This window comes from Melospiza melodia, chromosome 28 (assembly GCF_035770615.1).
Source record: "Melospiza melodia melodia isolate bMelMel2 chromosome 28, bMelMel2.pri, whole genome shotgun sequence".
Classification (NCBI taxonomy): Eukaryota; Metazoa; Chordata; class Aves; order Passeriformes; family Passerellidae; genus Melospiza; species Melospiza melodia.
Window position 1 is genome coordinate 5,932,669 of NC_086221.1, and position 25,761 is coordinate 5,958,429.

The window sequence follows — 25,761 nt, forward strand, 5'->3', positions numbered from 1 at the left end:
GATGTTTGTGGTTTAATTTTCCTAACACCAGCGTGGCACAGCACTGGCATGCCCAAAACATTTGGAGGAAGGACCATTCGGGGTGGCAGCACCAGGTCTGAGCTCCACAAGAAAAACCTGCTCTGGAAATTTCTGGACATTGAAGATTTTTGCCCTTTGAATTTCATTGAATTCCTTCCAGGGGCGTCACAGATTACTCACCTCTCCCAGTTTGTCCAGTTTAATGTAGGTTTCCAGCTTCCCAAAGCCAATATCTGACTGTGAGAGAGAAAGGAAAACATCACTGGGGAGGAGGGAACCTCATCCAGGGGTGGCTTCACCTCCAGAAGGGTTTCCAGGGACACTGGGCAGTGACAATTTTTGGGATTTTTACTCCATTTGCTGCCCAAATGGGAGGATTCCACTGATTGGTGCATGGGAAAAGATATTTGATTTTACAAATAAACTTTAGGTTTGCTGATAAATGAAATTAGACATTGAAAGACGAAAGAAACAAATTGGGATTTTTTACTCCATCTGCTGCCCAAACCCTCCGTGTATCCTGGGAAATGCCTTGTCCTGAGCAGGGGAGAGAAGGTGCTGGAACAACCCCCAGAGCCACATTCCTTATTCATGAGGGGCTCATGAATATTAATGACACATCGCCACGGCTTTGTTTTATTGCTTAGACAGCACAGGCAGGTGAATTCCAGCTCCCCATCCCTCCTCTTCCTCCTGAAGGGGCACCTCGTGTCCCAAAATGCCTCCTGAGGCCTGGCTGTGGTACGTGGGCACCCCTGGTGTCTGCACAGGGAGATTTTTGCTCCTGGTTTGCTGTGCACAGAGGTTTTGTTCCTATTTCTGCTGCTGCAGCAGCAAAGGAAGGGAAATGCCAGCACTGGAGCCAAGGCTGATTCATTATTTATCCCCATTTGCATTTGGGCTGAGCTGCAGGAGGGTTTCCCTCTCCTGCTCTGGGAGGGAGCCGGGCTGAGAGGGCAGCCAGGGGTGCACAGGGGAGGGGGGAATGGCCCAGCAGGGGCAGGTGGGGAAGGGAGAATCGTGGAATCGCGGAATTAGTGAGGCTGGAAAATCCCTGTGGGATCACTGAGTCCAGGCTGTGCCCGATCCCCACCCTGAGCACTCAGTGCCACCTCCAGGGATGGGCACACCAAACCCCCCCCTGGGCAGCCCCTTCCAGCCCTTTCCATGAGGAAATTCCTGCTCATGTCCAACCTGAGCCTCCCCAGCCCAGCCTGAGGCCGTTCCCTCTCCTCCTGTCCTGTTCCCTGGGATAAGATCCCAAATCCCCCCCGGCTGTGCCCTCCTGGCAGGAGTTGTGCAGAGCCAGAAATTCCCCCTGAGCCTCCTTTGCTCCAGGCTGAGCCCCTGCCCAGCTCCCTCAGGACTCTCCAAACCCTTCCCAGCTCCCTCAGGACTCTCCAAACCCTTCCCCAGCTCCCTCAGGATTCTCCAAACCCTTCCCAGCTCCTCCAAACCTTTCCCCAGCTCCCTCAACTCCTCCAAATCCTCCCTCAGGACCCTCCAAACCCTTCCCAGCTCCTCCAAATCCTCCCTCAGGACTCTCCAAACCCTTCCCTGGTTCTCTCAGGATTCTCCATTCCCTTCCCCAGCTCCCTCAGGAATCTCCAAACCCTTCCCAGCTCCCTCAGGACTCTCCAAACCCTCCCCAGCTCTCTCAGGATTCTCCAAACCTTTCCCAGCTCCCTCAGTATTTCTCCAAACCCTTCCCAGCTCCTCCAAACCCTTCCCCAGCTCCCTCAACTCCTCCAAATCCTCTCTCAGGACTCTCCAAACCCTTCCCTGGTTCTCTCAGGATTCTCCATTCCCTTTCCCAGCTCCCTCAGTATTTCTCCAAACCCTTCCCAGGTTTCTCCAAACCCTTCCCAGCTCCCTCAGGACTCTCCAAACCCTCCCCAGCTCCCTCAGGATTCTCCAAACCTTTCCCAGCTCCCTCAGTATTTCTCCAAACCCTTCCCAGCTCCTCCAAACCCTTCCCCAGCTCCCTCAACTCCTCCAAATCTTCTCTCAGGACTCTCCAAACCCTTCCCAACCCCCTCAGGACTCTCCAAACCCTTCCCTGGTTCTCTCAGGACTCTCCAAACCCTCCCCAGCTCCCTCAGGACTCTCCAGACCCTTCCCAGATTTCTCCAAGCCCTTCCCCAGCTCTCTCAGTCCTCCCGGCGCTGTGCGGGAAGGGCTGGGACTGGGCAGGGACGTGAGGGGACCTCGGTGACAGCCAGGGGAGCTGGCCCGGCGGGACAGGGGGACGCCTCTGCTCGGGGTCACTCACGAGGGAGGCGCGGCGGGACATCCTGCTCAGGGGCTTGGGCAGCTCCAGGCTCTCCATCTGCAGCTTCTGCAGGAACTCGGGCGGCAGCCGGATGTCCATGGGCAGCGAGAGGCGCCTGCTGACGTCCTGCAGGAGGGGACAGGGAGGTGACACGAGGAACCCCGAGGGGAAGGGCTCTGCCGTCGATGTGGCGGCGTCACCGTCACATTTTCTGGAAAATCCTCTCAGCCCAGGATTCTTCTCCTGGGAAGCTGAGAAGGCTCAGAGAAAAAGGAAAACAAGAATTATCTGATTTGCTTCTGCTGTGTTTGGCTGCTTTGGAATGTGGTTGGAGATTGTTTACCCACAGGTGATTGTTTGATTGGTTTCATGTGAATTGGTTTTAATTAACGGCCAATCAAAGCCAGCTGTGTTGGACTCTGGTCAGTCATGGGTTTTTATTATTCGTTTTTTTCTGGACTTCTGACGTATCATTTGTCTATAGTTGAGTACAGTTCTAGTATAGAATTTCTTATAATTTCATAGAATTTCTTATAATTTCATAGAATAGAATAGAATAGAATAGAATAGAATAGAATTAATGTAATATAATGTGATGTAAATATAATATAGTATAGTATAGTATAATGTAGTATAGTATAATAATATAATATAATATAATATAATATAATATAATATAATATAATATAATATAATATAATATAATATAATATAATATAATATAATATAATATAATATAACGTAATATAATGTAACGTAATATAATATAATGTAATATAATATAATATATGATGTCTATATTATAAATATCATAATGTTATAAGTAATATATATTGTAAATATAATAAAATAATAAATTAGCCCTCTAAGAACATGGAGTCACATTCATCATTCCTTCCTGCCACCGGGAACCCCAAAACTCCCACATGGCAGCGCCACTCAAGGGAAGGGGGTGGTGGCACACGGTGGCAGTCACAGCAGAGGATGCCAGGGCTGGTGTGTGACACTGCCACATCCCAGAGGGCACCCAGCCCACGGGGAGGTGACACCCAGCTGTCCCCATGTCCCCAGCACTGACTCAGCTGTCCCCCTGTCCCCAACACTCACCCAGCTGTCCCCATGTCCCCCTGTCCCCCTGTCCCCCCGTCCCCCTGTCCCCAGCACTTGCCTCCATGGAGCAGCGGCGCTGGCCGTGGTTGCGGTAGCGCACGGCGCCCACCGGGGACCGGCCCTGTCCCTCGGTTGGGGACACGGGGCTGCCATCAGCTGCCACCTCCCTGCCCAGCTGTGCCAGCTGCAGGTGACCCTGGGCCAGGTCTGGGGACGAGAGGAAAGCAGAGTGTGAAAAACGCATCTATTTTTTTTTTGCAAACATTCAAATGAATATTATATGTGTTGTGTTAGAAAGTGATGCTGTATCAATTCTCTTCAGTAGTGTGTTAAATATAGTTTTAGGTTATAAAAAATGTTAAAATAGAAACTGTGCTATGTAGGAGACTTTTTTAAAAGAAAGGACTGGCACTGAGATAGCAGCCACAGCACACCTGAATCTTTCAGAGAAAGAGAATTTATTGCCCCATTATCAGGAGAAATGAACTTCTTCCCGCCTCAAAGGTGCTGTCAGGATTCAGAGGAAGAAGCTGACACTGCCCAGACAGAATCCTGGGTTTGAGTGGAATTCATGCATCATGGATGAGAATAAATGCTGAAATCACTTTTAATAAATAAATAAATAAATAAGTGTTGAAATCACTTTTAATGAATAAAATAAATAAATGAATGCCGAAATCACTTTTATTACCCCTTACTTTGGGCCTTTCTTTTTTTAGAATAATGATATGATATGATATGATATGATATGGTATAATATAGTATGATACGATATGGTATAATATAATATAATATAATATAATATAATATAATATAATATAATATAATATAATATAATATAATATAATATAATATAATATAATATAATATAATATAATATAATATAATATAATGTAATATATCAGCCTTCAACATGGAGTCAAGATTCTCATCCCTTCCCTCCTCCTGGCACCCCTGTGAACACCCCCACAGGGATTTTTCCTCCCCAGAGCAGTGAAATTTCCCTGGGGGTGCCCCAGGCTGAGCCCTGTCCCTGTCCATGCCCTGTGTCTGTCCCTGTCCCTGCCCTGTCCATGCCCTGTCCCTGTGTCTGTCCCTGTCCCTTCCCTGTCCCTGTGTCTGTCCATGCCCTGTCCATGCCCTATCCCTGTCCCTGTCCCTGTCCCTGCTCTGTCCCTGTGTCTGTCCCTGTCCCTGTCCCTGCCCTGTCCCTGTCCCTGTCCCTGTCCTGTCCCTGTCCCTGCCCCTGCCCTGTCCATGTCCCTGTCCCTGCCCTGTCCATTTCCCTGTCCATGCCCTGTCCCTGTCCCTGTCCCTGTCCCTGCCCTGTGTCTGTCCATGCCCAGCCCTGTCCCTGTCCCTGTCCCTGTCCCTGCCCTGCCCCTGTCCATGCCCTGTCCCTGTCCCTGTCCCTGTCCCTGCCCTGTCCATGTCCCTGTCCCTGCCCTGTCCATTTCCCTGTCCCTGCCCCTGTCCCTGTCCCTGTCCCTGCCCTGCCCCTGTCCCCGGGCTCAGGGACAATCCCGGCTGCTGCGGGGATGGATGATCTCATGGCTGCAGAGGGAGGGAGGCAGGGCTGCATTTTCAGGGCTGCTGAGCAGGGCCGGGCCCTGGCTGCGGTTTGCTGGGCTGATGGATGAGAGCTGGCAGGGCAGTGACCTGGCAAGGGCCGTGGGTCTGTGCCATGGGCACAGGGAGGGCAGCGCCGGGTGCCCAGCCCACGCCTCCCCCGGTGCTTCAGAGGGGCTGGAACGGTGCCAGGGCTTGGTGAAACCCCTCCCGTGCTCCCTGCCCATTCCCCTCCCGTGCTCCCTGCCCATTCCCCTCCCGTGCTCCCTGCCCATTCCCCTCCCGTGCTCCCTGCCCATTCCCCTCCTCTGCTCCCTGCCCATTCCCCTCCCGTGCTCCCTGCCCATTCCCCTCCCGTGCTCCCTGCCCATTCCCCTCCCCTGCTCCCTGCCCATTCCCCTCCCCTGCTCCCTGCCCATTCCCCTCCTCTGCTCCCTGCCCATTCCCCTCCATCTGCTTTCACAGCCACAACCAGGAAACGTCCCCCGAGTTAACCACAGGTATGAGAATAACGTGGATTCATTCAACTGGACCGAATCTTTCTGAACTTCCTCGTTTGCCAAGCAAATTTTAATCGAGGAAAGCAAAGGACATTTAAGGTCTGGCTGAATGGAGGCTGAGAACCCGCTGGAAATGACATTTTGGGTGAATTTTGTGCTGGTTGCCACAGGTGGAACAAAAACAAAGCTGGGTAAAAGGTGCAGCCTGCAAACCAGCAGCTCTGAGAGCAGTGGGTCAAACTCTTTGTCATATTTGATGTAAAATCAGAGGTGAATCCACAACCTGGACACTTCCAGCGTGAGAGGAATGACAGATTTGTCTTTCCAAACAAGCTGTGGGCTTGCAGGACCTTGGTGTGAAACTGTGGGCTTGCAGGACCTTGGTGTGAAGCTGTGGGCTTGCAGGACCCTGCAGGGAGCTGAGGATGAAGCTGTGGGCTTGCAGGACCTTGCAGGGAGCTCAGGGTGAAGCTGTGGGCTTGCAGGACCTTGGTGTGAAGCTGTGGGCTTGTAGGACCTTAGTGTGAAGCTGTGGGCTTGCAGGACCTTGGTGTGAAGCTGTGGGCTTGCAGGACCCTGCAGGACCTGGCAGGGCGCAGCTGTGGGCGAGCAGAATTCCCTGGCGGGGAAGGAACGAGGCTGCTGCCGTATCAAAGGAAGGGGAGCAGACACGGGCAGCCCTTTTTATAAATCCATTTATACATTTCAACTCCTCCTCTGCCCAAACAAGCTTTGATCTCGCAAGGAAAGGGGCCAGGACCCTCCTCTGCCTGCCTGCCTGCCTTGGAACTCTGAATTCCTTTTCTGAGTGTGAATTTGAACTTTGAATTCCTTTGCTGAGTGTGAATCAGAACTTTGAATTTTTTTTTTCTGAGTGTGAATTTGAACTTTGAATTTCTTTGCCTCCTCTCCAGGCTTGGTTTCTTCACCCTCCTTCCTCCCCCTCATCATCATTTCCTCAGGGCCTGGTGCTCCCGAGGTCAGAGCTGGCTCTGGTTTGTCCCTTTCCAGCCCAAACACTGAATTTTGGGAGGGCAGAGCGGGCTGGGGGTGTTTGGGGGGTGCTGCTGGACGCCCCCAGCTCTTATCAAACCCACCCAGCCCTGATCCCTCTGTAAAACCCGACTCAGGTTGCACCAAGGTGACATTGCCGGTGACAGGATGTGTCCAGGCTGGAAAGCTGTTTGATTTTCCAGCCTGGAAAAAGAAAAACAAAACCCAAACCTGTTTTTCCTCCTTTTATCAGCATCTGTGAGGGTGAGGTGGTGACAACGAGGGGATGGGGAGCTGGGGGACTTCTCAGCAGATGGGGTGGCTTTGTCCCCTGCCTGTCCCCTCACAGGAGCCAGAGCAGCCTGGGGTGCTGGGAGAGGAACGGGAGAAGTTTTGGGGTCCCTTCCAAGCCAAATCTTCCCTGATTTTGTGATTCTGGCACTCACAGCCACCAGGGTTTGGGATTTGCAGCCAGGGATTTCTGAGGCTGGAGGGAAAAGAGGGAAAACCAAACTCCAGGCAGTTCCCCGAGGAAAGGAGAGCCCAGGTGTTGGTCCCTGCTGGGATCTGCCCCTGGAGCCAGGAGCACCCGAGCTGGCCCTGGCTGTCACCAGGGTGGGCTCTGGATGATGGGGACACAGGGACAGCCCCAGGGGCTGCCAGGAAGGGAAAAGCTGCAGCCCCGAGCGGGCTCCAGCACCCTGGGCAGCCAGGCTGGCACGGCGCCAGGCACTGACACCAGGGCCCAGCCCCTTCAGAGAGGGCACACAGAGCCTGAAAGGGAGCTGGGGGCACGGGGAGGGCCGGGCTGTGGCACAGCTGGCAGGAGGCAGCGTGGGGTGGCTGGGATTTACCCGGTGCCAGCCCAGCCTGGCTCTGCCCAGCTCTGCCAGGCTCTGCCCAGCTCCCCAAGCTCTGCCCAGCTCTGCCTGGCTCTGCCCAGCTCCCTGAGCCCAGCCTGGCTCTGCCAAGCTCCTCAAGCTCTGCCCAGCTCTGCCAGGCTCTGCCCAGCTCCCCAGGCTCAGCCTGGCTCCCCAAGCTCTGCCTGACTCTGCCCAAGCTCTGCCCAAGCCCAGCCCAGCTCTGCTTAGCTCTGCCAGGCTGTGCCCAGCTCCCTGAGCCCAGCCTGGCTCTGCCTGGCGCCCCAAGCCCTGCCCAGGCTCTGCCCAGCTTCCCAAGAGCTCTGCCCAGCTCTCCCCCAGGCTTTGCCCAGCTCCCCAAGCTCTGCCCAGCTCCCTGAGCCCAGCCCAGCTCTGCCCAGCTCCCCAGGCTCTGCCCAGCTCCTCAGGCTCCGCCCAGCTCTGTGAGAAATTCCTGTCAGGGAAGGAGCTGAGGGCTGAGGACAAGCACAATCCCATAAATCCTGTAAATCCCCAATTTGGGACCCTGTATCCATATGGGACAGGGCAAAGCCCTGCCCAGCTCTGCCCACCTCTGCCTGGCTCTGCCCAGCTCTGCCTGGCTCTGCCCGAGCCCTGCCCAGCTCTGCCCAAGCCCAGCCCAGCTCTGCCCGAGCACGGCTGCCCAGGCTGGGCTGCTCCCAGCGCCCGCAGCATCCCCAGCCTGCCCTGAGCCTGCCCCAGCCTGCACCTGTGCCCAGGCTGGGATTTAACCCCTCATCTCCCTGAGATGTGGCCCAGCTTGTTCTGGGGGCTGTGTTGGCACAGGGGCTTTGCCCAGGTTTGGATTTAACCCCTCATCTCCCTGAGATTTACCTCAGCCCGTTCTGGGGGCTGTGTTGGCACAGGAGCTGTGCCCAGGCTGGGATTTAACCCCTCATCTCCCTGTGCCCTGCCCCAGCCCGTTCTGGGGGTTGTGTTAGCTCAGGGGATGTGCCAGGTTTGGATTTAACCCCTCATCTCCCTGAGCTGTGCCCCAGCCCATTCTGGGGGCTGTGTTGGCACAGGGGCTGTGCCCAGGCTGGGATTTAACCCCTCATCTCCCTGCATGCTCAAAACCAACGCACGGGGTGTAGCAAAGGCTGCTGCAGCGAGCCCCCAGGACAGCACAGCCCCTTTGGCTTTGGGAACACCAGCTGAATCCCCCACAGGGGTCAGCCCCCTCTCCTGGGGAGATCCCACACGTTCCCACCCCCCACCTTAACCACAGCTCCCCATTTTGTGCAAACTCCTTTCCTGTCGCAGACATTTCTCCACAGAAATCCTTTCTTTCGGATTTCTGTGTTTTCGGGAGGCCAGAGGCCTCCAAAGACAAGGTAAACAATTATTATCAGCTGCATGGGCTTCAATTTTCTTTGCATTGTTTCTTGCATTGTTTTCTTATATTGTAGCATTGTTTCAGTGATTTATTAGTATCCTATATTTTATAGGCGAAGAAATTTCCTGTTCATTCCACATCAGCATTTTTCTTTTATTTTATACAATTTAGAAAGGTGAGATGTCGCAGACATTTCTGCACAGAAATCCTTTATTTCGGATTTCTGTGTCCTCGGGAGGCCAGAGGCCTCCGAAGACAAGGTAAACAATTATTATCAGCTGCTGGGGATAATTAATAAATAAATAATAATGCATAATAATTAATATATATATTATATAATATATAATATATAATATATAATATATAATATGTAATATATAATATATAATATATAATATATAATATATAATATATAATATATAATATATAATATATAATATATAATAGATAGTATATTATGTATTATATATTATATATTATATATTATATATTATATATTATATATTATACATTATACATTATATATTATATATATAATTAATAATAATGCAATAATTAATTAATAAATAATAATGCAACAGGAGCACCTATTTTGATTGGTGATTGGTTCATGTTCTATGTTTATAATTAAGGGCCAATCACCAGTGCAAGCCAGGGGACTGAGTCCTTGGCCACAACTTTGTTGTGGGATTCTTTTCTATCTATTCTTAGCCTAGCCTAGCTGCTCTGCAAACCTCTCTCTATATTCCTATTAGTATAGTCTTAATGTAATATATATAATATCTTAATAAATCAAGCCTTCTGATTCAAGAAACAAGATTTACCGTCTCTCTCTCACCAGCTGCGCCCACTCAGGCGCGGGAATACTTTCACACTTCCCCTCCCATCCGCCTTTCCTGCTGAAGGATAAATCTCCGTGCAGCTTTAACGCCGAGGTGTTGCTCGCACAGAACGAGGGGCAGGCGCTTCCACAAACCCCGAGGGTGCCTGGGGAGGCTCTCACCCAGCCCAGGGCTCCTCACCTTCGTTCCTCTGGTTGTTGAGCTGGTTGAACTGCTCCGTGAACTCCGTCAGGGACTCCTCGATGGTCTCCGTGCGCGGCACCGACAGCGAAAATCTCCTCTTGAAGTTTTTCATCTTGTTCATCTTCCCTCGAGCGGCCAGGGACGGCAGAGCCCTGCAGGGAAAGGGGACAGCAGGCTCAGGGGGATGGACAGCACCAGGATGGGCCCCCAGCGCCAAGGCTGCTGCTCTTTGGGGTTGGCAGCATCCTGACCCGAATTTCCACCCCACAGCTGCTGCTCTTTGGGGTTGGCAGCATCCTGACCCCAATTTTCACCCCACAGCTGCTGCTCTTTGGGGTTGGCAATGTCCTGATGCAAGTTTCTACCCCACAGTTGCTCCTTTTTGGGGTTCGCAGCATTCTGATCCAAATTTCCACCCCACAACTGCTGCTTTTTGGGTTGGCAGAATCCTGACCTGAATTTTCACCCCACAACTGCTGCTCTTTGGGGTTGGCAGCATCCTGACCCCAAATTTCTACCCCACAGCTGCTCCTTTTTGTCGTTCACAGCATTCTGATCCGAATTTCCACCCCACAACTGCTGCTCTTTGGGGTTGGCAGAATCCTGACCTGAATTTTCACCCCACAACGGCTGCTCTTTGGGGTTGGCAGAATCCTGACCCCAATTTCTACCCCACAGCTGCTACTTTTTGGGGTTGGCAATGTCCTGACCCCAATTTCCACCCCATAGTTGCTGTTCTTTGGGGTTGGCAGCATCCTGATCTGAATTTCTGCCCCACAACTCCTGCTTTTTGGGGTTGGTTCCATCCCAGCTCCATCCCAGCTCCATCCCAGCTCCATCCCAGCTGGATCCCAGCTCTATCCCAGCTCCATCTCAGCTCTATCCCAGCTCCATCCCAGCTCCATCCCAGCTCCATCCCAGCTGGATCCCAGCTCTATCCCAGCTCCATCTCAGCTCTATCCCAGCTCCATCCCAGCTCCATCCCAGCTCTATCCCAGCTCCATCCCAGCTCCATCCCAGCTCCATCCCAGCTCCATCCTAGCTCTATCCCAGCTCCATCCCAGCTTGATTCCAGCTCCATCCCAGCTCCATCCCAGCTCGATTCCAGCTCCATCCCAGCTGGATCTCAGCTCCATCCCAGCTCTATCCCAGCTCCATCCCAGCTCCATCTCATCTCTATCCCAGCTCCATCCCAGCTCAATTCCAGCTCCATCCCAGCTCCATCCCAGCTCTATCCCAGCTCTATCCCAGCTCTATCCCAGCTCCATCCCAGCTCCATCCCAGCTCCATCCCAGCTCCATCCCAGCTCTATCCCAGCTCCATCCCAGCTGGATCTCAGCTCCATCCCAGCTCTATCCCAGCTCCATCTCAGCTCTATCCCAGCTCCTTCCCAGCTCTATCCCAGCTCCATCTCAGCTCTATCCCAGCTCCATCCCAGCTTGATTCCAGCTCCATCCCAGCTCGATTCCAGCTCCATCCCAGCTGGATCCCAGCTCTATCCCAGCTCCATCCCAGCTCCATCCCAGTTCCATCCCAGCTCTATCCCAGCTCCATCCCAGCTCCATCCCAGCTCCATCCCAGCTCCATCCCAGCTCCATCCCAGCTCTATCCCAGCTGGATCTCAGCTTCATCCCAGCTCCATCCCAGCTCCGGTGCCTCCTCCCACTGGGCGTCAGAATCGCCTTAACCGCAGATGAGATTAAGGCAATAAAACCCTTAAAGGAAGAAAACCCTCGGGGCACGGAGCCGGCCCGGGCGCGGCTTTGCCTTTCCTGCTTTGGCTCTTGCCAGGATCCCGCTGGAAGTGCTGCCCGTGCCCGTGCGGGGTTTGGGCTCCAGCCCCGCTGCAATTCCTCCTGCCCAGCACGGATCCAGCACTCCCTGGATGTACAGACACGAAATCCCAGAATCCCAAACTGGTTCGGGTTGGAGGGACTTTGGGGATCATCTCATGCCGTTCCCTGTCCCAGGTTGCTCCAGACCTTGTCCAACCCGGCCTTGGACACTGCCAGGGATGGCACATCAGTGTCCCACCCCCGTTCCAGCCTCAGGCCTGAGCAGGTTTGGGTCTGTCCCTCTCCTCTCCCCAACCCCAGCAGTGTGGGGATGCTCCTCCTGCATCCCTCACCCTCTGGACATCCCCACCAGGGGATTTTCCATGAACAGCCCTGCATTCTAACACTGCTTTCAGCCTCCAACTCAACCTGAAGAGCTCAATCACCCCTTGGTGAAACAGACCCCAAAACTTCTAAGAGATGATTTTCCCAACAAGGAACGTCTCTTTCCTGCACATCCCATGTCTGGAGCAGCTCAGCCCCTTCCTTCTGAATGTCCCCACTCCAGCTCTCCTCTGGCTGTCCCCAGAGCCTCCTCAGGTTTATCAGCACCACCTTGGGTTCTTAATGGTGCTGTCAGCCCAATCTGAACCAAATCAACCCAATCTGAAGAGCTCAATCACCCCTTGGTGAAACAGACCCCAAAACTTCTCAGGGATGTTTTTTTCCTCACAAGGAGCGGCTCAGCCCTTCCTCCTAAGTGTCCCCACTCCAGCTCTTCCCTGGTTGTACCCAGAGCCCCCCCAGCTTTATCAGCACCACCCTGGGCTCTAACACTGCTCTCAACCCTTGGTACCAGACCCCCAAACTTCTCAGGGATGATTTTCCCAACAAGGAACATCTCTTTCCTGCACATCCCATGTCTGGAGCAGCTCGGCCCCTTCCTCCTGGGTGTCTCCTCTTCCTCCTGGGTGTCTCCTCTTCCTCCAGGGTGTCCCCCCTCCTGCTCTCCCCTGGTTGTCCCCAGACCCCCCCAGCCCGCTCCCAGCCTTATCAGCACGGCCCCGGAGCGATCGCATCGTCCCAGCCTGATCTCACACCGCATCCGCGTCGCCAGGACAACAACGGCACCGCCCAGCCCGCATGTGAAAGCTTTAAAGGATGATCCCTCGGCGATGCAAACACTCGGCTGGGCGCCTGCCAGGCTCTGCGGTGAGGCACGGCACCCTGCAGCGGGTGAATGCCCTGAAAATGCCGGGAATTCGCTGAAAATCCCGGCGATTCCCTGCCCCCGCTCAGCCCCCACCTCGCTGAGCATGAAAGCTCGGCCGTGCCTGGATTCGGGGGGTTTGCCGGCGGTGGGAAGGGAGGCGGGAGGGTTGGAGACACCCCCATTCCAGTTTCAGGGTTTCAGCCAGTGGAATGTTTTCCCAGCGCTGCTGGAACGTGCTCGGACACAGTGAGGATGCTCTGGGTTCCAAAGGAGGTTCAGGAGATCCAGAAGTGAATCCAGCTCCTGGTCCTGCACCGGGGACAAAATCCCAGCCTGGCAGGGGCTGGAATGGGACAATCGGGACATCAAGCAGGAGTCTGGGATCTTGGGAAGGCGCTTGCCAAAGCAATTCCTGCTTTGATCACTCCCCACCAAGCAGATCCGTAACCTCCTTTGATGCTTTGGTCAGGATCAAATCTGGGCCAGGAACAGGAAAAACACTCAGGTGAAAGAGGATCTCCTTTGATCCTTTGGTCAGGATCAAATCTGGGTTGGGAAAGATGCAGGGAACAGGAAAAATGTTTGGGTAAAGGAGGAAAATGAGGAGAAGTGGTGTCTCCACCCATAACCTCATTTGATCCTTTGGTCAGGACCAAATCTGGGCCAGGAAAGATGCAGGGAACAGGAAAAACACTCGGGTGAATGATGAAGATGAGAAGTGGTGTCTCCATCCATAAACTCTTTTGATCTTTGGTCAGGATCAAATCTGGGCCAGGAGGAACAGGAAAAACACTCGGGTGAATGATGAAGATGAGGAGAAGTGGTGTCTCCACCCATAACCTCCTTGGATCCTTTGGTCAGGATCAAATCTGGGTTGAGAAAGATGCAGAGAACAGAAAAGGCACTCAGGTAAATGATGAAGATGAGAAGTGGTGTCTCCATCCATAAACTCTTTTGATGCTTTGGCCAGGATCAAATCTGGGCCAGGAGGAACAGGAAAAACACTCAGGTGAAAGAGGATCTCCTTTGATCCTTTGGTCAGGATCGAATCTGGGTAAGGAAAGATGCAGGGAACAGGAAAAACACTCGGGTGAATGATGAAGATGAGGAGAAGTGGTGTCTCCATCCATAACCTCCTTTGATCCTTTGGTCAGGATCAAACCTGGGTGAGGAAAGATGCAGAGAACAGAAAAGGCACTCATGTAAATGATGAAGATGAGAAGTGGTGTCTCCATCCATAAACTCTTTTGATCTTTGGTCAGGATCAAATCTGGGCCAGGAAAGATGCAGGGAACAGGAAAAACACTCAGGTGAATGAGGATCTCCTTTGATCCTTTGGTCAGGACCAAATCTGGGTGAGGAAAGATGCAAGGAACAGAAAAGACACTCGGGTGAATGATGAAGATGAGGAGAAGTGCTGTATTCATCTTCTTTCCCCTCCCCAAAAAGCTGCAGATGGTTTACAGGGAATCAGCTCCTCCCTGCCACAAAACTGCTCCACGAATTCCTGCAGGAATGCCAGCGGCTCTAAATATAAACCTGGGAGAGGAGAGGAGCTGAGAGAGGGGTAAAAATAGCCCCGGGCTGGCTGCAGCCTCTCCTGAGCCTCTCCCTGCTCTGGTCTCGAACCCTCGGGTTCATTTTTCCAGCTACACCTGGAGCTGCTTGGAATTCACGTTAAAGATGGGATTTATGGGATCCCAAAGCTGGGATTTATGGGATCCCAAATCTGGGATTTATGGGATTGTGCTTGTCCTCAGTCCTCAGCTCCTTCCCTGACAGGAATTCGCCCTGTCCCATACGGATACAGGATCCCAAATTGGAGATTTATGGGATTGTCCTTGTCCTCAGCCCTTGGCTCCTCATCGAGAGGAATTCTCCTTTCCTGACAGGAATTCACCCTGTCCCATATGGATACAGGATCCCAAAGCTGGGATTTATGGGATCCCAAAGCTGGGATTTATGGGATTTTGAGCTGCGATTTATGGGATTTACGGGATTGTCCTTGTCCTCAGCCCTTGGCTCCTTCCCTGACAGGAATTCTCCTTCCCCAACAGTAATTTTGCCCTATCCCATACAGATACAGGATCCCAAAACTGGGATTTATGGGATTGTGAGCTGGGATTTATGGGATTGTCCTTGTCCTTAGCCCTCAGGTCCTTCCCCAACAGGAATTCGTCCTGTCTCATATGGATACAGGATCCCAAAGCTGGGATTTATGGGATTGTGAGCTGCGATTTATGGGATTTATGGGATTGTCCTTGTCCTCAGCCCTTGGCTCCTTCCCTGAAAGGAATTCACCCTGTCCCATATGGGATCCATACAGGATCCCAAAGCTGGGATTTGCTGCAAGGAAAGCACCCACAGCCTTGGTGCCAGATGGAATTTAGGGTCCAGCCAGGCAATGTGGGGGTTCCAGGGGGAATTTAGGGTCCAGCCATGAAATGTGGGGTGCCCCACAACCCCCCGAGGGGTTCCAGGAGCTTCACCCACCCTCCAGCCACATTTCTTGTGGGCTAAAAAAAAATCCCTTTCCACAGCTGCTCTCCCCAGCATGGATTTCAAGGGAAGAACCCCTAACAACCGCCTCTCGTTTTGTTTAATTTTGTTTAATTTTATTGGGGGTTTCCCCCCCTCCCTCAGTGTGCTAAAGGAAGCATTTATTGACTTTCCGAGGGAAAGTGGCACTTGTTAAGCACAGCCATGACATCGCTTTGGGTTTTACAGCCTGGCAGGATCCCTGGATGCTGCCGGGGATGCAGAGCGAGCCGGATAATTAACAGCAGGCAGCAACATGACACGAGGGGAAGGAGCAGCTTCACACAGCAGTGAGGAATTTAGGCATAAAAAATGAAATCACCCTGCTTGGAAGCCGACCAAAAACCAGGATTAAAGCCAGCAGGGCGAGTGATCTGCGTTTACTGGAACTGGGGTGGAGGGTAAATACCCGGCTGGAACACTTCAAAGGGCCCCAAAGGTGAATCCCAGCAGGAAAACTCCTCACGAGGAGTTAAAGATCCTTTAAATGCAGCCGCCCTCAAGGCTGTGTTCGGAAATCACCTTTGAGCTGTTCTGCATGGGAATGGATTTCTCCTGAGTGAGAAATTACAAATTCCCTGAATTTACAGATTCCCTGCTCTGGAATTCCTGAGCCAGGTATTTTAGGCATCACCAGGGTATGGAGCTGTCCCCTCCCTCCTCCAGCAAAGCTTGGCAGCACTAATTATTCCCTCTCAAAAATTATCAAATTTCTGTATTTTTCCTTACCACTTTACTACATTTCTGCCCCCATTTCCCAGCTGAAAGAGAGGAAGGCTCGGAGGGAAAAGTTTGCTTGTTTTAAACCGTTTTTTTTTTGTTTATTTATTTATTTTTTAATCCCCGGAGAGATTACCAGTGGTGTTTACAAGGCAAACTGAAAAGCCCTATTCAGCACTCCTGGCTATGAGGTGGCATCGATTCACTCCTGCAAGGCTCAGAGAAATGGGGAATTCTGCTCCTCCTCGTGGAGCTTTTATTGGCTCAGCAAACACGGCAATCCGTGTGTGGCTGCAGGGCCCAACCGACCCCGCTGAAATCCACAGAATTCACAGAATCATTGGGTTGGAAGAGACCTTGAAGATCAATGAGTCCAACCCAGCCCCAACACCTCAGCCCTGGCACCCAGTGCCACATCCAGGCTTGGTTAAACACCCCCAGGGATGGGGACTGGACCACCTCTGCAGTCCCTGGGAATTCCCAAAATTCACAGAATTCCCTGAATTCACAGAATCACTGGGGTGGAAGAGACCTTGAAGATCAATGAGTCCAACCCAGCCCCAACACCTCAACCCTGGCACCCAGTGCCACATCCAGGCTTGGTTAAACACACCCAGGGATGGGGACTGCACCACTTCCTCAGTCCCTGGGAATTCCCAAAATTCACAGAATTCCCTGAATTCACAGAATCACCGGGGTGGAAGAGACCTTGAAGATCAATGAGTCCAACCCAGCCCCAACAGCTCAACCGAACCCTGGCGCCCAGTGCCACATCCAGGCTTTGTTAAACACACCCAGGGATGGGGATTCCACCACCTCCCCAGTCCCTGGAATTCCCAAAATTCACATAATTCCCTGAATTCACAGACTCACTGGGTTGGGAGAGAACTTCAAGATCATCCAGTCCATCCCAGTCCCAACAGCTCAACCCTGGCCCCCAGTGCCACATCCAGGCTTTGTTAAACACCCTCAGGGATGGGGACTCCACCACCTCCCCAGTCCCTGGGAATCCCCAAAATTCATGGAATTCCCTGAATTCACAGAATTCCCTGAATTCACAGACTCACTGGGTTGGAAGAGACCTTGAAGATCAATGAGTCCAACCCAGCCCCAACAGCTCAACTCACCCCTGGCCCCCAGTGCCACATCCAGGCTTTGTTAAACACATCCAAGCTGAGATAATGCTGGCTGGGGAACACAGAATGACCAGGTTGGAAGAGACCTTTAAGATCGAATCTAACCCAGTCCCAACACCTCAACTCAGTCCTGGCACCCAGTGCCACATCCAGGCTTTGTTAAACACCCCTAGGGATGGCGACTCCACCACCTCCCCAGGCAGAACATTCCAGAACTTTATCACCCTTTCTGTAAAATCCTGCTATCCAACCTGTAGCATTCACATTCTTTGAAATAATCTCTTTCCCCAGGATTTTTCTCCTGGGAAGATGAGAAGCCTCAGGGGAAAAAAAGGAAAACAATTCTTATCTGGTTTGCTTGGGCTCCCTTGGAATGCCACAGGGATAAATCAGGAATGATGGCAAGGCATCCTCCCCCCTCCCTGTCAGCTGGTTTGAATTCCCTTGGGAGGTGAGACCCTGGGGAATGTGAGACTCTGGGCTCACAGCATTCCTATCCCCACCCTGCAGAATTCCAGCTGGGAATTGTTGAAATCCAGTCGGGAATTCCTTGTTAAGAGACAAAGCCATGTTCTGAGCGGCAGAAGAACGCAGGGATAGCCTGGGAAAGGTGGATCCATGGAAAACTTCCTGCCAGGTCATTATGGACTCATGGAAGCACAGAATGGAGTGGGTTGGGAGAGATCTTAGAGCTCACGCCATTGCCATGAGCTGGGATCTCAGAGCATCAGCAGGGAGCTTGAGACTCGTCCCATTCCCATCAGCAGGGATCTTAGAGCTCATCCCATTTTCCATGAGCAGGGATCTTGAGACTCATCCCATTCCCATCAGCAGGGATCTTAGAGCTCATCCCATTTTCCATGAGCAGGGATCTTGAGACTCATCCCATTCCCATCAGCAGGGATCTTAGAGCTGATCCTATTCACGTGAGAAGGGATCTTAGAGCTCATCCCATTTTCCATGGGCAGGGGTCTTGAGGCTCATCCCATTTCCATACACAGGGATCTTGAGTCTCATCCCATTTCCATGAGAAGGGACCTCACAGCTCATCCCATTCCCATGGGCTGGGGTTTTAGAGTTCATCCCATTTCCATGAACGGGGATCTTAGAGCTCATCCCATTCCCATGGGGTGGGGTCCTAGAGTTCATCCCATCTCCATGACCAGGGATCTTAGAGCTCATCCCATTTTCACAAGCAGGGATCTTAGAGCTCATCCCATCTCCATGACCAGGGATCTTAGAGCTCATCTCATTTCCAAGAGCAGGGATCTTGAGGCTCATCCCATTCCCATGAACAGGGATCTTAGAGCCCATCTCATTCCCACAGGCAGGGATCTTAGAGCCCATCCCACTTCTATCAGCAGGAGTCTTGGAGCTCATCCCATCTCCATGAGCAGGGACCTTAGAGATCAACCCATTCCCTCAGCAGGGAATCTTGGAGCCCATCCCATTCCCATAAACAGGGATCTTAGAGATCATCTCAATTCCATCAGCAGGGACCTTAGAGTTCATCCCATTCCCATGGGAAGGGGTCTTGAGGCTCATCCCATTCCCATAAACAGGGATCTTGAGGCTCATCCCATTTCCACAAGCAGGGACCTTAGAGCTCATCCCATTCCTACAAACAGGGATCTTGAGGCTCATCCCAATTCCATCAGCAGGGACCTTAGAGTTCATCCCATTCCCATGGGAAGGGGTCTTGAGGCTCATCCCAATTCCATCAGCAGGGGTCTTGAGACTCATCCCATTTCCACAAGCAGGGACCTTAGAGCTCATCCCATTCCCACAAACAGGGATCTTGGAGCCCATCCCATTCCCACGAGCAGGGACATCTCCAGGTTGCTCCAAGCTGCCCTTGGCCACTCCCAGGGCTGGGATTCCAACCTGTGCTGGCTGCAGGGATGGGAGGCCAGGGCAGCCTCCCATCCAAGGCTGGATGCACATTCCCACCCGGGTTTGGAGCCGAAAACGAGCCCAGTAACGGGAGCACACAAAGGACCTTTTGTTCTGGGCTATTTTGCCTTTCTCTGTGCCCTCAGCTCTCCCTCGGCTCCTGGTGAGCTCAGGGCGGCTCTGAGCGAGGCATCCCAGTGCCAGGCATTATTCCAGCAGCTCAGAACACTGGGCACTTATTCCCTAACCTGGGACAAGTGGCCAGAGCTCAGCTGCAGCAACAATGGGGCCACTGCTGGCCAGTTGGGCCACCCCAGCGCTGGGGCAGCTCAGGGCTGGCATTGTCCCCACCCTGCTGGGGTCGTGCCAGCGCTTCCCTGGTACGTGCAGCATCCCCAGGGTGGGGGCAGCCTGCATTCTGAGGGTTCTGAGCATTCTGAGGGTTCTGAGGGTTCTGAGCATTCTGAGGGTTCTGAGGGTTCTGAGGGTTCCGAGGGTTCTGAGGATCCTGACGATTCTGAGGGTTCTGAGCATTCTGAGGATTCTGAGGATTCTGAGGGTTCTGAGGGTTCTGAGGGTTCTGAGGATTCTGAGGATTCTGAGGGTTCTGAGCATTCTGAGGATTCTGAGGGTTCTGAGGATTCTGAGGGTTCTGAGGGTTCTGAGGGTTCTGAGGATTCTGAGGGTTCTGAGGATTCTGAGGATTCTGAGGGTTCTGAGGATTCTGAGGATTCTGAGGGTTCTGAGGATTCTGAGGGTTCTGAGCATTCTGAGGGTTCTGAGGGTTCTGAGGATCCTGAGGATCCTGAGCATCCCTGCACTCAGGATCAGCAGGTGCCCTGCACTGCTGGTTTGCTCCAGAAAGGCTGGAAGTAGGAAATGTCAGCAAAACTGAGCAGGAATTTCTCCCTCAGACACAATTCTGAGGATTCTGAGGATCCCTGCACTGCTGGTTTGCTCCAGAAAGGCTGGAAGTGGGAAATGTCAGCAAAACTGAGCAGGAATTTCTCCCTTTTACACAATTCTGAGGATTCTGAGGATGCTGAGGATTCTGAGGATCCCTGCACTGCTGGCTTGCTCCAGAAAGGCTGGAAGTGGGAAATGTCAGGAAAAACTGAGCAGGAATTTCTCCCTTTTACACAATTCTGAGGATGCTGAGGATCCCTGCACTGCTGGTTTGCTCCAGAAAGGCTGGAAGTGGGAAATGTCAGGAAAAACTGAGCAGGAATTTCTCCCTTGGACACCATTCTGAGGATTCTGAGGATTCCTGCACTCAGGGAGTCACAGCCCCTGGATCAGCAGGTGCCCTGCACTGCGGGAAGTAGGAAAGGTTTTTCACTCTCTACTGAACAGGAATTTTCCTCCCATGCCCCAAGGCCTCTTCCTGGTCCAGGAGAATGAGGCTGAAACAAAGTTTGGGTGCAAAACGAGGATATTTGGGAAAGGAATCCCTTGAGCTGCAGGGTGGGTTTGACCCAGGGGGTGACACAGCTCGGCAGGGACAGCTGAGCACAGGAATCCCAGCCCGGCTCCCCTTTCCAAAAAGATATTTAAAGCACCAGGAATGACATCCTGGACACCCGACAGCCCCGTGGAATTTGAGAAATGCAGCCACCTCTGGCACACGGGAAAGGAGGGGCACAAAGAGCAGCACAGAAACAGGATCCTTGGGAGAAACCTTTCCAGAGGGATCCTGGCCTCAAAGGCTCTGGACAGGATTAAAATTTCCCAGAAAAAAACCCCAAAAAACCACAAAACAGTTGGAATCTAAACAAACCCCAGGTTTCTGTGGAGGAGCAGCAGCACCAAGAGCACTCAGAGCAATGAAGAGCTTGGCTCTTTGCCATGGGTTTTTGAGGAGACTGGAAATGTTTTGTCTTGACAAAAGGACTTGGAAAAAAAACCTGAAATCTCTGCCTGTTTTGCTCCACAGCCTGGAGACACCTGGATTTCCACATCCTAAGGAAGAGATGGAGACCCTTCAGTGGGATTAGTGTTCCATCCTCTCCCAGAAGGATCCCACTGCTCCTGAACCAGCCCCAAACCTGGGGCAGATCTTCCTGCAGAGCAAGAATGGAATGAGAGGAGAAGGTGCTGCTGAAAATAAACTGAAATCTCTGTTTTCTTCCACAGCCTGGAGACACCTGGATTTCCACATCCTAAGGAAGAGATGGAAATCCTTCAGTGGGATTAGTGTTCCATCCTCTCCCAGCAGATCCCAGCTCCTCAGAGCTGCCACTGCTCCTGAACCAGCCCCAAACCTGGGACAGATTTGATGGAATGGGATGGAATGAAAGGGGAAAGCGCTGCTGAAAAAACCTGAAATCTCTGCCTGCTTTGCTCCACAGCCTGGAGACACCTGGATTTCCACAACCCAAGGAAGAGCTGGAGATCCTTCAGTGGGATTAAAGCTCCCTCCTCTCCCTGAAGGATGCCAGCTCCTCGGAGCTCCTGAACCATCCCAAAACCACCCTGGGACAGATTTTCCTGCAGAGCAGGGATGGAATAAGAGGGGAAGTTGCTCCTGCCCTCCTGTCCCTGCTCCAGTCGCTCCCAGTCCCAGCCATGGCCGGGGCTTCCCCCAGGACAAAGCTCTGGAGCAGCAGTGCCACAGTTTGGCATTAAAGGCACAAAAACCCTCTGGGCTGGAGGGTTGGAAATCTGATTTATTTAAAGCCCTGTGAGGATCACGTGGCTGGGAGGGAGGGAGGGAGCAAACCCTGACTGCACTAAGCTGGGATTAAACCTTAAACCAGCCCTGCACCCATCCTTGGAGGGCCCTGTGGGTATGGGGGAATAGCCAATATTTCCCCATGGGATGGGGAGGAAAAGCAGCCACGGGGAGGGGAGTGAGGAGGAGCCAACATTTGAAGGACCAGAGAGTTTCCAAGCACAGCAGGAGCTGTGATCAGTATTATTTTTATTTAAATAAATATAGAAATATGATTATTTTTGGATCCCTCTTGCCTAGAAAGGGAAATCCTGCAAAACCTTTCATCCTGACCCTTCCTGATGATCTCAGAGCCCCAGATGGGTGAGATGTGGGGTCTGTGGGGTCTGTGGGTTCTGTGGGGTCTGTGGGATCTGTGGAGTCTGTGGGATCTGTGGAGTCTGTGGGTTCTGTGGGGTCTGTGGGATCTGTGGGGTCTGTGGGTTCTGTGGGGTCTGTGGGATCTGTGAGATCCTCCTGGCCTGGCTCTGCTTCCCAGCTGAGGGAAGGGATCATCCCAGTCCTTGCTTTTCCCCTAAAAAATTAAACTTTTCCATGAAAAACCTTCGGGGCACTTACGGGAAATTAAATTTTTAGGGGATAATTTAGATAATTTTAATGAGGAGCTAACATAAAATCCAGTTTTATGTTTGCTCCTTATTAAAATTATCTCCAACTTCACTTCCAAGTTAAGAAAAAGGCAACAGAACAGAGAAATCCCACGTGCAATAAACAGATTATTCCTGCCTCAGTGCAAGCCCTGATCCCTTTTCTAGGGAGGAGACATTTCAGGGCTGTCTGGGAACCCGGGTGAGCACGGAGTGTTTGGATAAACCTTGCTCCTTGTTAAACTGTAAATGCCATCTGTGCCACCCAGCCAAGGCCAGCCCCGTGTCCTCAAAGCTGTGGTGTCACTTGTAGACAAAACAAATACGTTGGTGGGGCTGAAAAGCATGAATTTTCCTTTTAATATTAATATATCTTAATAAAATCAATTAAAAACGTTTTAATATTAAATAATTTTAATATTGTTCAATAATATATTTAATATAATTTATTTAATAATAATTTAATGTTTTATTTTTAAGATTTTTTTCACTTCAATCTCAGTTTCTCTCTGCTATAAAAGCCTTGCTGGGGGAGGGAGCCCCAGTGTCCTTGACAAGCCAGGCTGGTTCCTGCACAAGCCTTGGAGAGATAACAGAGCCCAGAGCGAGATAACAGAGGGAAAGAGAAGGATCTCCCCCAGGAAAAGTCATGGCCGGGCCCCCAGGCCTTGGACACTGCAGCCTGGCTGCATAAAAGAGGATCAGAAGAGGAAAATAATGGAAATAAATTCAAATATTGTGCTTTCCTCCCTACTCCAAACCAAAACATAGAGAAATTTCCATGTGGTTTTCACAGGGAAATAACAGAAATAAAATCAAATATGGTGCTTTTCCCCCCACTTCAAGTCAAAACATGGAGGAATTTCCATGTGGTTTTCACAGCAGTGAGGAAAATCCACACTAAAAAAAAGGATGACACCGAGCAGGGCCTTGGGCACTGTCAAGGAGAGGCCTTGGACACTGCAGCCTTCTGTGTATTAAAGAGGCATCAGAAGCAGAAAATAATGAAAATAAATTCAAATATTGTGCTTTTTCCCTCACTCCAAATGAAAACATGGAGGAATTTCTGTGTGGTTTTCACAGCAGTGAGGAAAATCCACACTAAAAAAAGGGATGGCACTGAGCAGGGCCTTGGGCACTGTCAGGGAGAGGCCTTGAACACTGCAGCCTTCTGTGCATAAAACAGGCATCAGAAACGTAAAAATAATGAAAATAAATTCATATATTGTGCTTTTCCTCTGCCTCCAAATGAAAACTTGGAGCAATTTCTGTGTGGTTTTCGCAGGAGTCAGGAAAATCCATGCTAAAAAAAGGGATGACAATGAGCAGGGCCTTGGGCACTGTCAGGGAGAGAGGCCTTGGCAACTGCAGCCACCAGAAGCAGAAAATAATGAAAATAAATTCAAATATTGTGCTTTCCCCCTCACTCCAAATCAAAACAGAGGAATTTCCATGTGATTTTCACAGGAGTGGAAGAAAATCCACATTAAAAAAGGGATGAGACTGGGCAGGGCTGTTCCAAGTGCATCCAATCCTCCTCTCCTGCCTCCCAGCTGATAAGGAAACGCTGGAGATAAGGCAGGATTAGAACTGTGAGGTTTCAATAGAGGAGGGATTTTGGCCCAGGCCCTCTCAGCAGGGCCTCCCAGTGCTCCCAGTTGTGATTTGGTTCAGCACTGGTGTGGCTGCCTGTGCCTGCTGCAGGCTGGGCCTGCCATGCTATGATAGCGCAATTAGTGGCACAATTAATCGTTAATCAGGGGGGATTGGGAGGGATTAAGTTCTTAAACAGCACACGTGCTGCTAATGGTGATTTATAAAAATGCTCCTTCCCCCTCGGATGCTCTGCTGTGTTTGCCTGGAATTAAAATGCCCCAATTGAGCCTTTTCTGGGCACTTTTCTGAGGAAATGGCTCTGCCCATCCCTGTGTGGGGGATCCAGAAGATCCCAGCCAGGCTCTGCAGGGACAGGGCACCCACGGGAGTGAGGGGACAGCATGGGACAGTGACAGGACAGAGATGGGATAACAATGGGACAGTGATGGAGCAGTGATGGGACAGAGATGGGAGAGCATGGGACAGTGACAGGACAGTGAGGGGACAGCGATGGGACAATGATGGAGCAGTGATGGGATAACAATGGGACAGTGATGGGACAGAGATGGGATAACAATGATGGGGAAGTGATGGGGAAGTGATGGGACAGTGAGGGGACAGTGAGGGACACCATGGGACAATATGGGATAGAGATGGGGCAATGATGGGATAACAACAGGATAATGATGGGAGAGTGATGGGACAGCAATGGAGCAATGATGGGACAGACACGGGAAATTATGGGACAAAGATGGGATAAGGATGGGACAGGGATGAGAAAGAGATGGGACAGCAATGAAACAGTGATGGGACAGAGATGGGGCAGCAGTGGGACAGTGAAGGAGCAGCAAAGGGACAAAGATGGGACAGAGATGGGACAACAATGAAATAATAATAGGACAGAGATGGGATAAGGATGGGACAGCAATGGGAGAATGATGGGACAGTGGTGGGACAGCAATGGGACAGAGATGGGACAATGATGGGACAACTCCTGCTGCTCCTGCTGTCCCCAGGGCCTTTGGGAGCCACTGCTGAGCAGAGGATGTGGCAGGCAGGGTGTGGGCTGGTGTTGGGCTGATTTGTTCAGTTCCGTTTGTCACAGAAACTCTCTTTGCATTTTAATTTGGATCAGACACAAACCAAACCCTCCAGTTCTGCCTCCTCCTCCTCAGAGTCTCCAGGCACACCAAGATCATTTCCTTCGTTCTGTTGTTTATGGATCTACTGGATCAGGGCAGGATCCTTAGTTCCTGACATCTCCTGAAGATCCCTCTGCATCTACATTTGCTCCAGCACAGCCTTGGCCATAAACCACCAACCTAAAAGGTTTTCCACCCAATAATTCCAGTCATAGATGGCATTAATCCAAGCTCCAGGTGATGTTCCATGCTGGAATGCAGGGAAAAAAAAACCCAAAGTGCTGAATTTATATTTCTGTGCGTGTTCCCAAGTGCAGAATCGAGGCTCCTGCTCACAAACCTTGTGAGATTTAGCAACTAAAAAAAGCCAAGGCTCTGAGAGTGGGAAGTGCTGGGAGCAACAGGAGAGAGGGAAAAGCTGGGGGGTGTTTTGAGGATAAATCCCCCCAGGATCAGGAATCCCAACCTCGGAGTGACCAGCACATTAATGCTGCCTGAATAATTAAATAGAAAATAAACCATTAAAATCAAAATGGAGAAAGAGCAGAATGTTTTCCCTGGGAATGTTTTCCTGCTTCCCAAAAAAGGCACATTTTGATTTCTTTGGGGGTTTTGGTGTTTATGGTTGGCTTCAGCAGCCTCTCCTTTTAAATGGAGCGATTCAAGGCAAAATCAGCACAAAAAAACTGCTCAAAGCCAGTGCCCAGCCCCACTCCAGCTGGG

The 25,761-nt window shown here is 51.5% G+C and overlaps 1 protein-coding gene across 2 annotated transcripts in view; it reads right to left on the reverse strand.

Annotated features, from left to right (window-relative positions):
- LOC134430338 (cyclin-dependent kinase 18-like) overlaps window positions 1–25,761 on the reverse strand; it is a 42,080-nt gene that overhangs the window by 10,182 nt on the left and 6,137 nt on the right. For both annotated transcript variants that reach the window (XM_063177949.1, XM_063177950.1), the window contains exons 2-5: window positions 9,705–9,859; window positions 3,462–3,610; window positions 2,294–2,419; window positions 202–258 (exon numbers count right to left, since the gene is read on the reverse strand). In XM_063177949.1, the coding sequence (XP_063034019.1) occupies window positions 202–258; window positions 2,294–2,419; window positions 3,462–3,610; window positions 9,705–9,828 (456 nt within the window). In that variant the 5' untranslated portion in view covers window positions 9,829–9,859. The remainder of the gene's footprint in view (window positions 1–201; window positions 259–2,293; window positions 2,420–3,461; window positions 3,611–9,704; window positions 9,860–25,761) is intronic.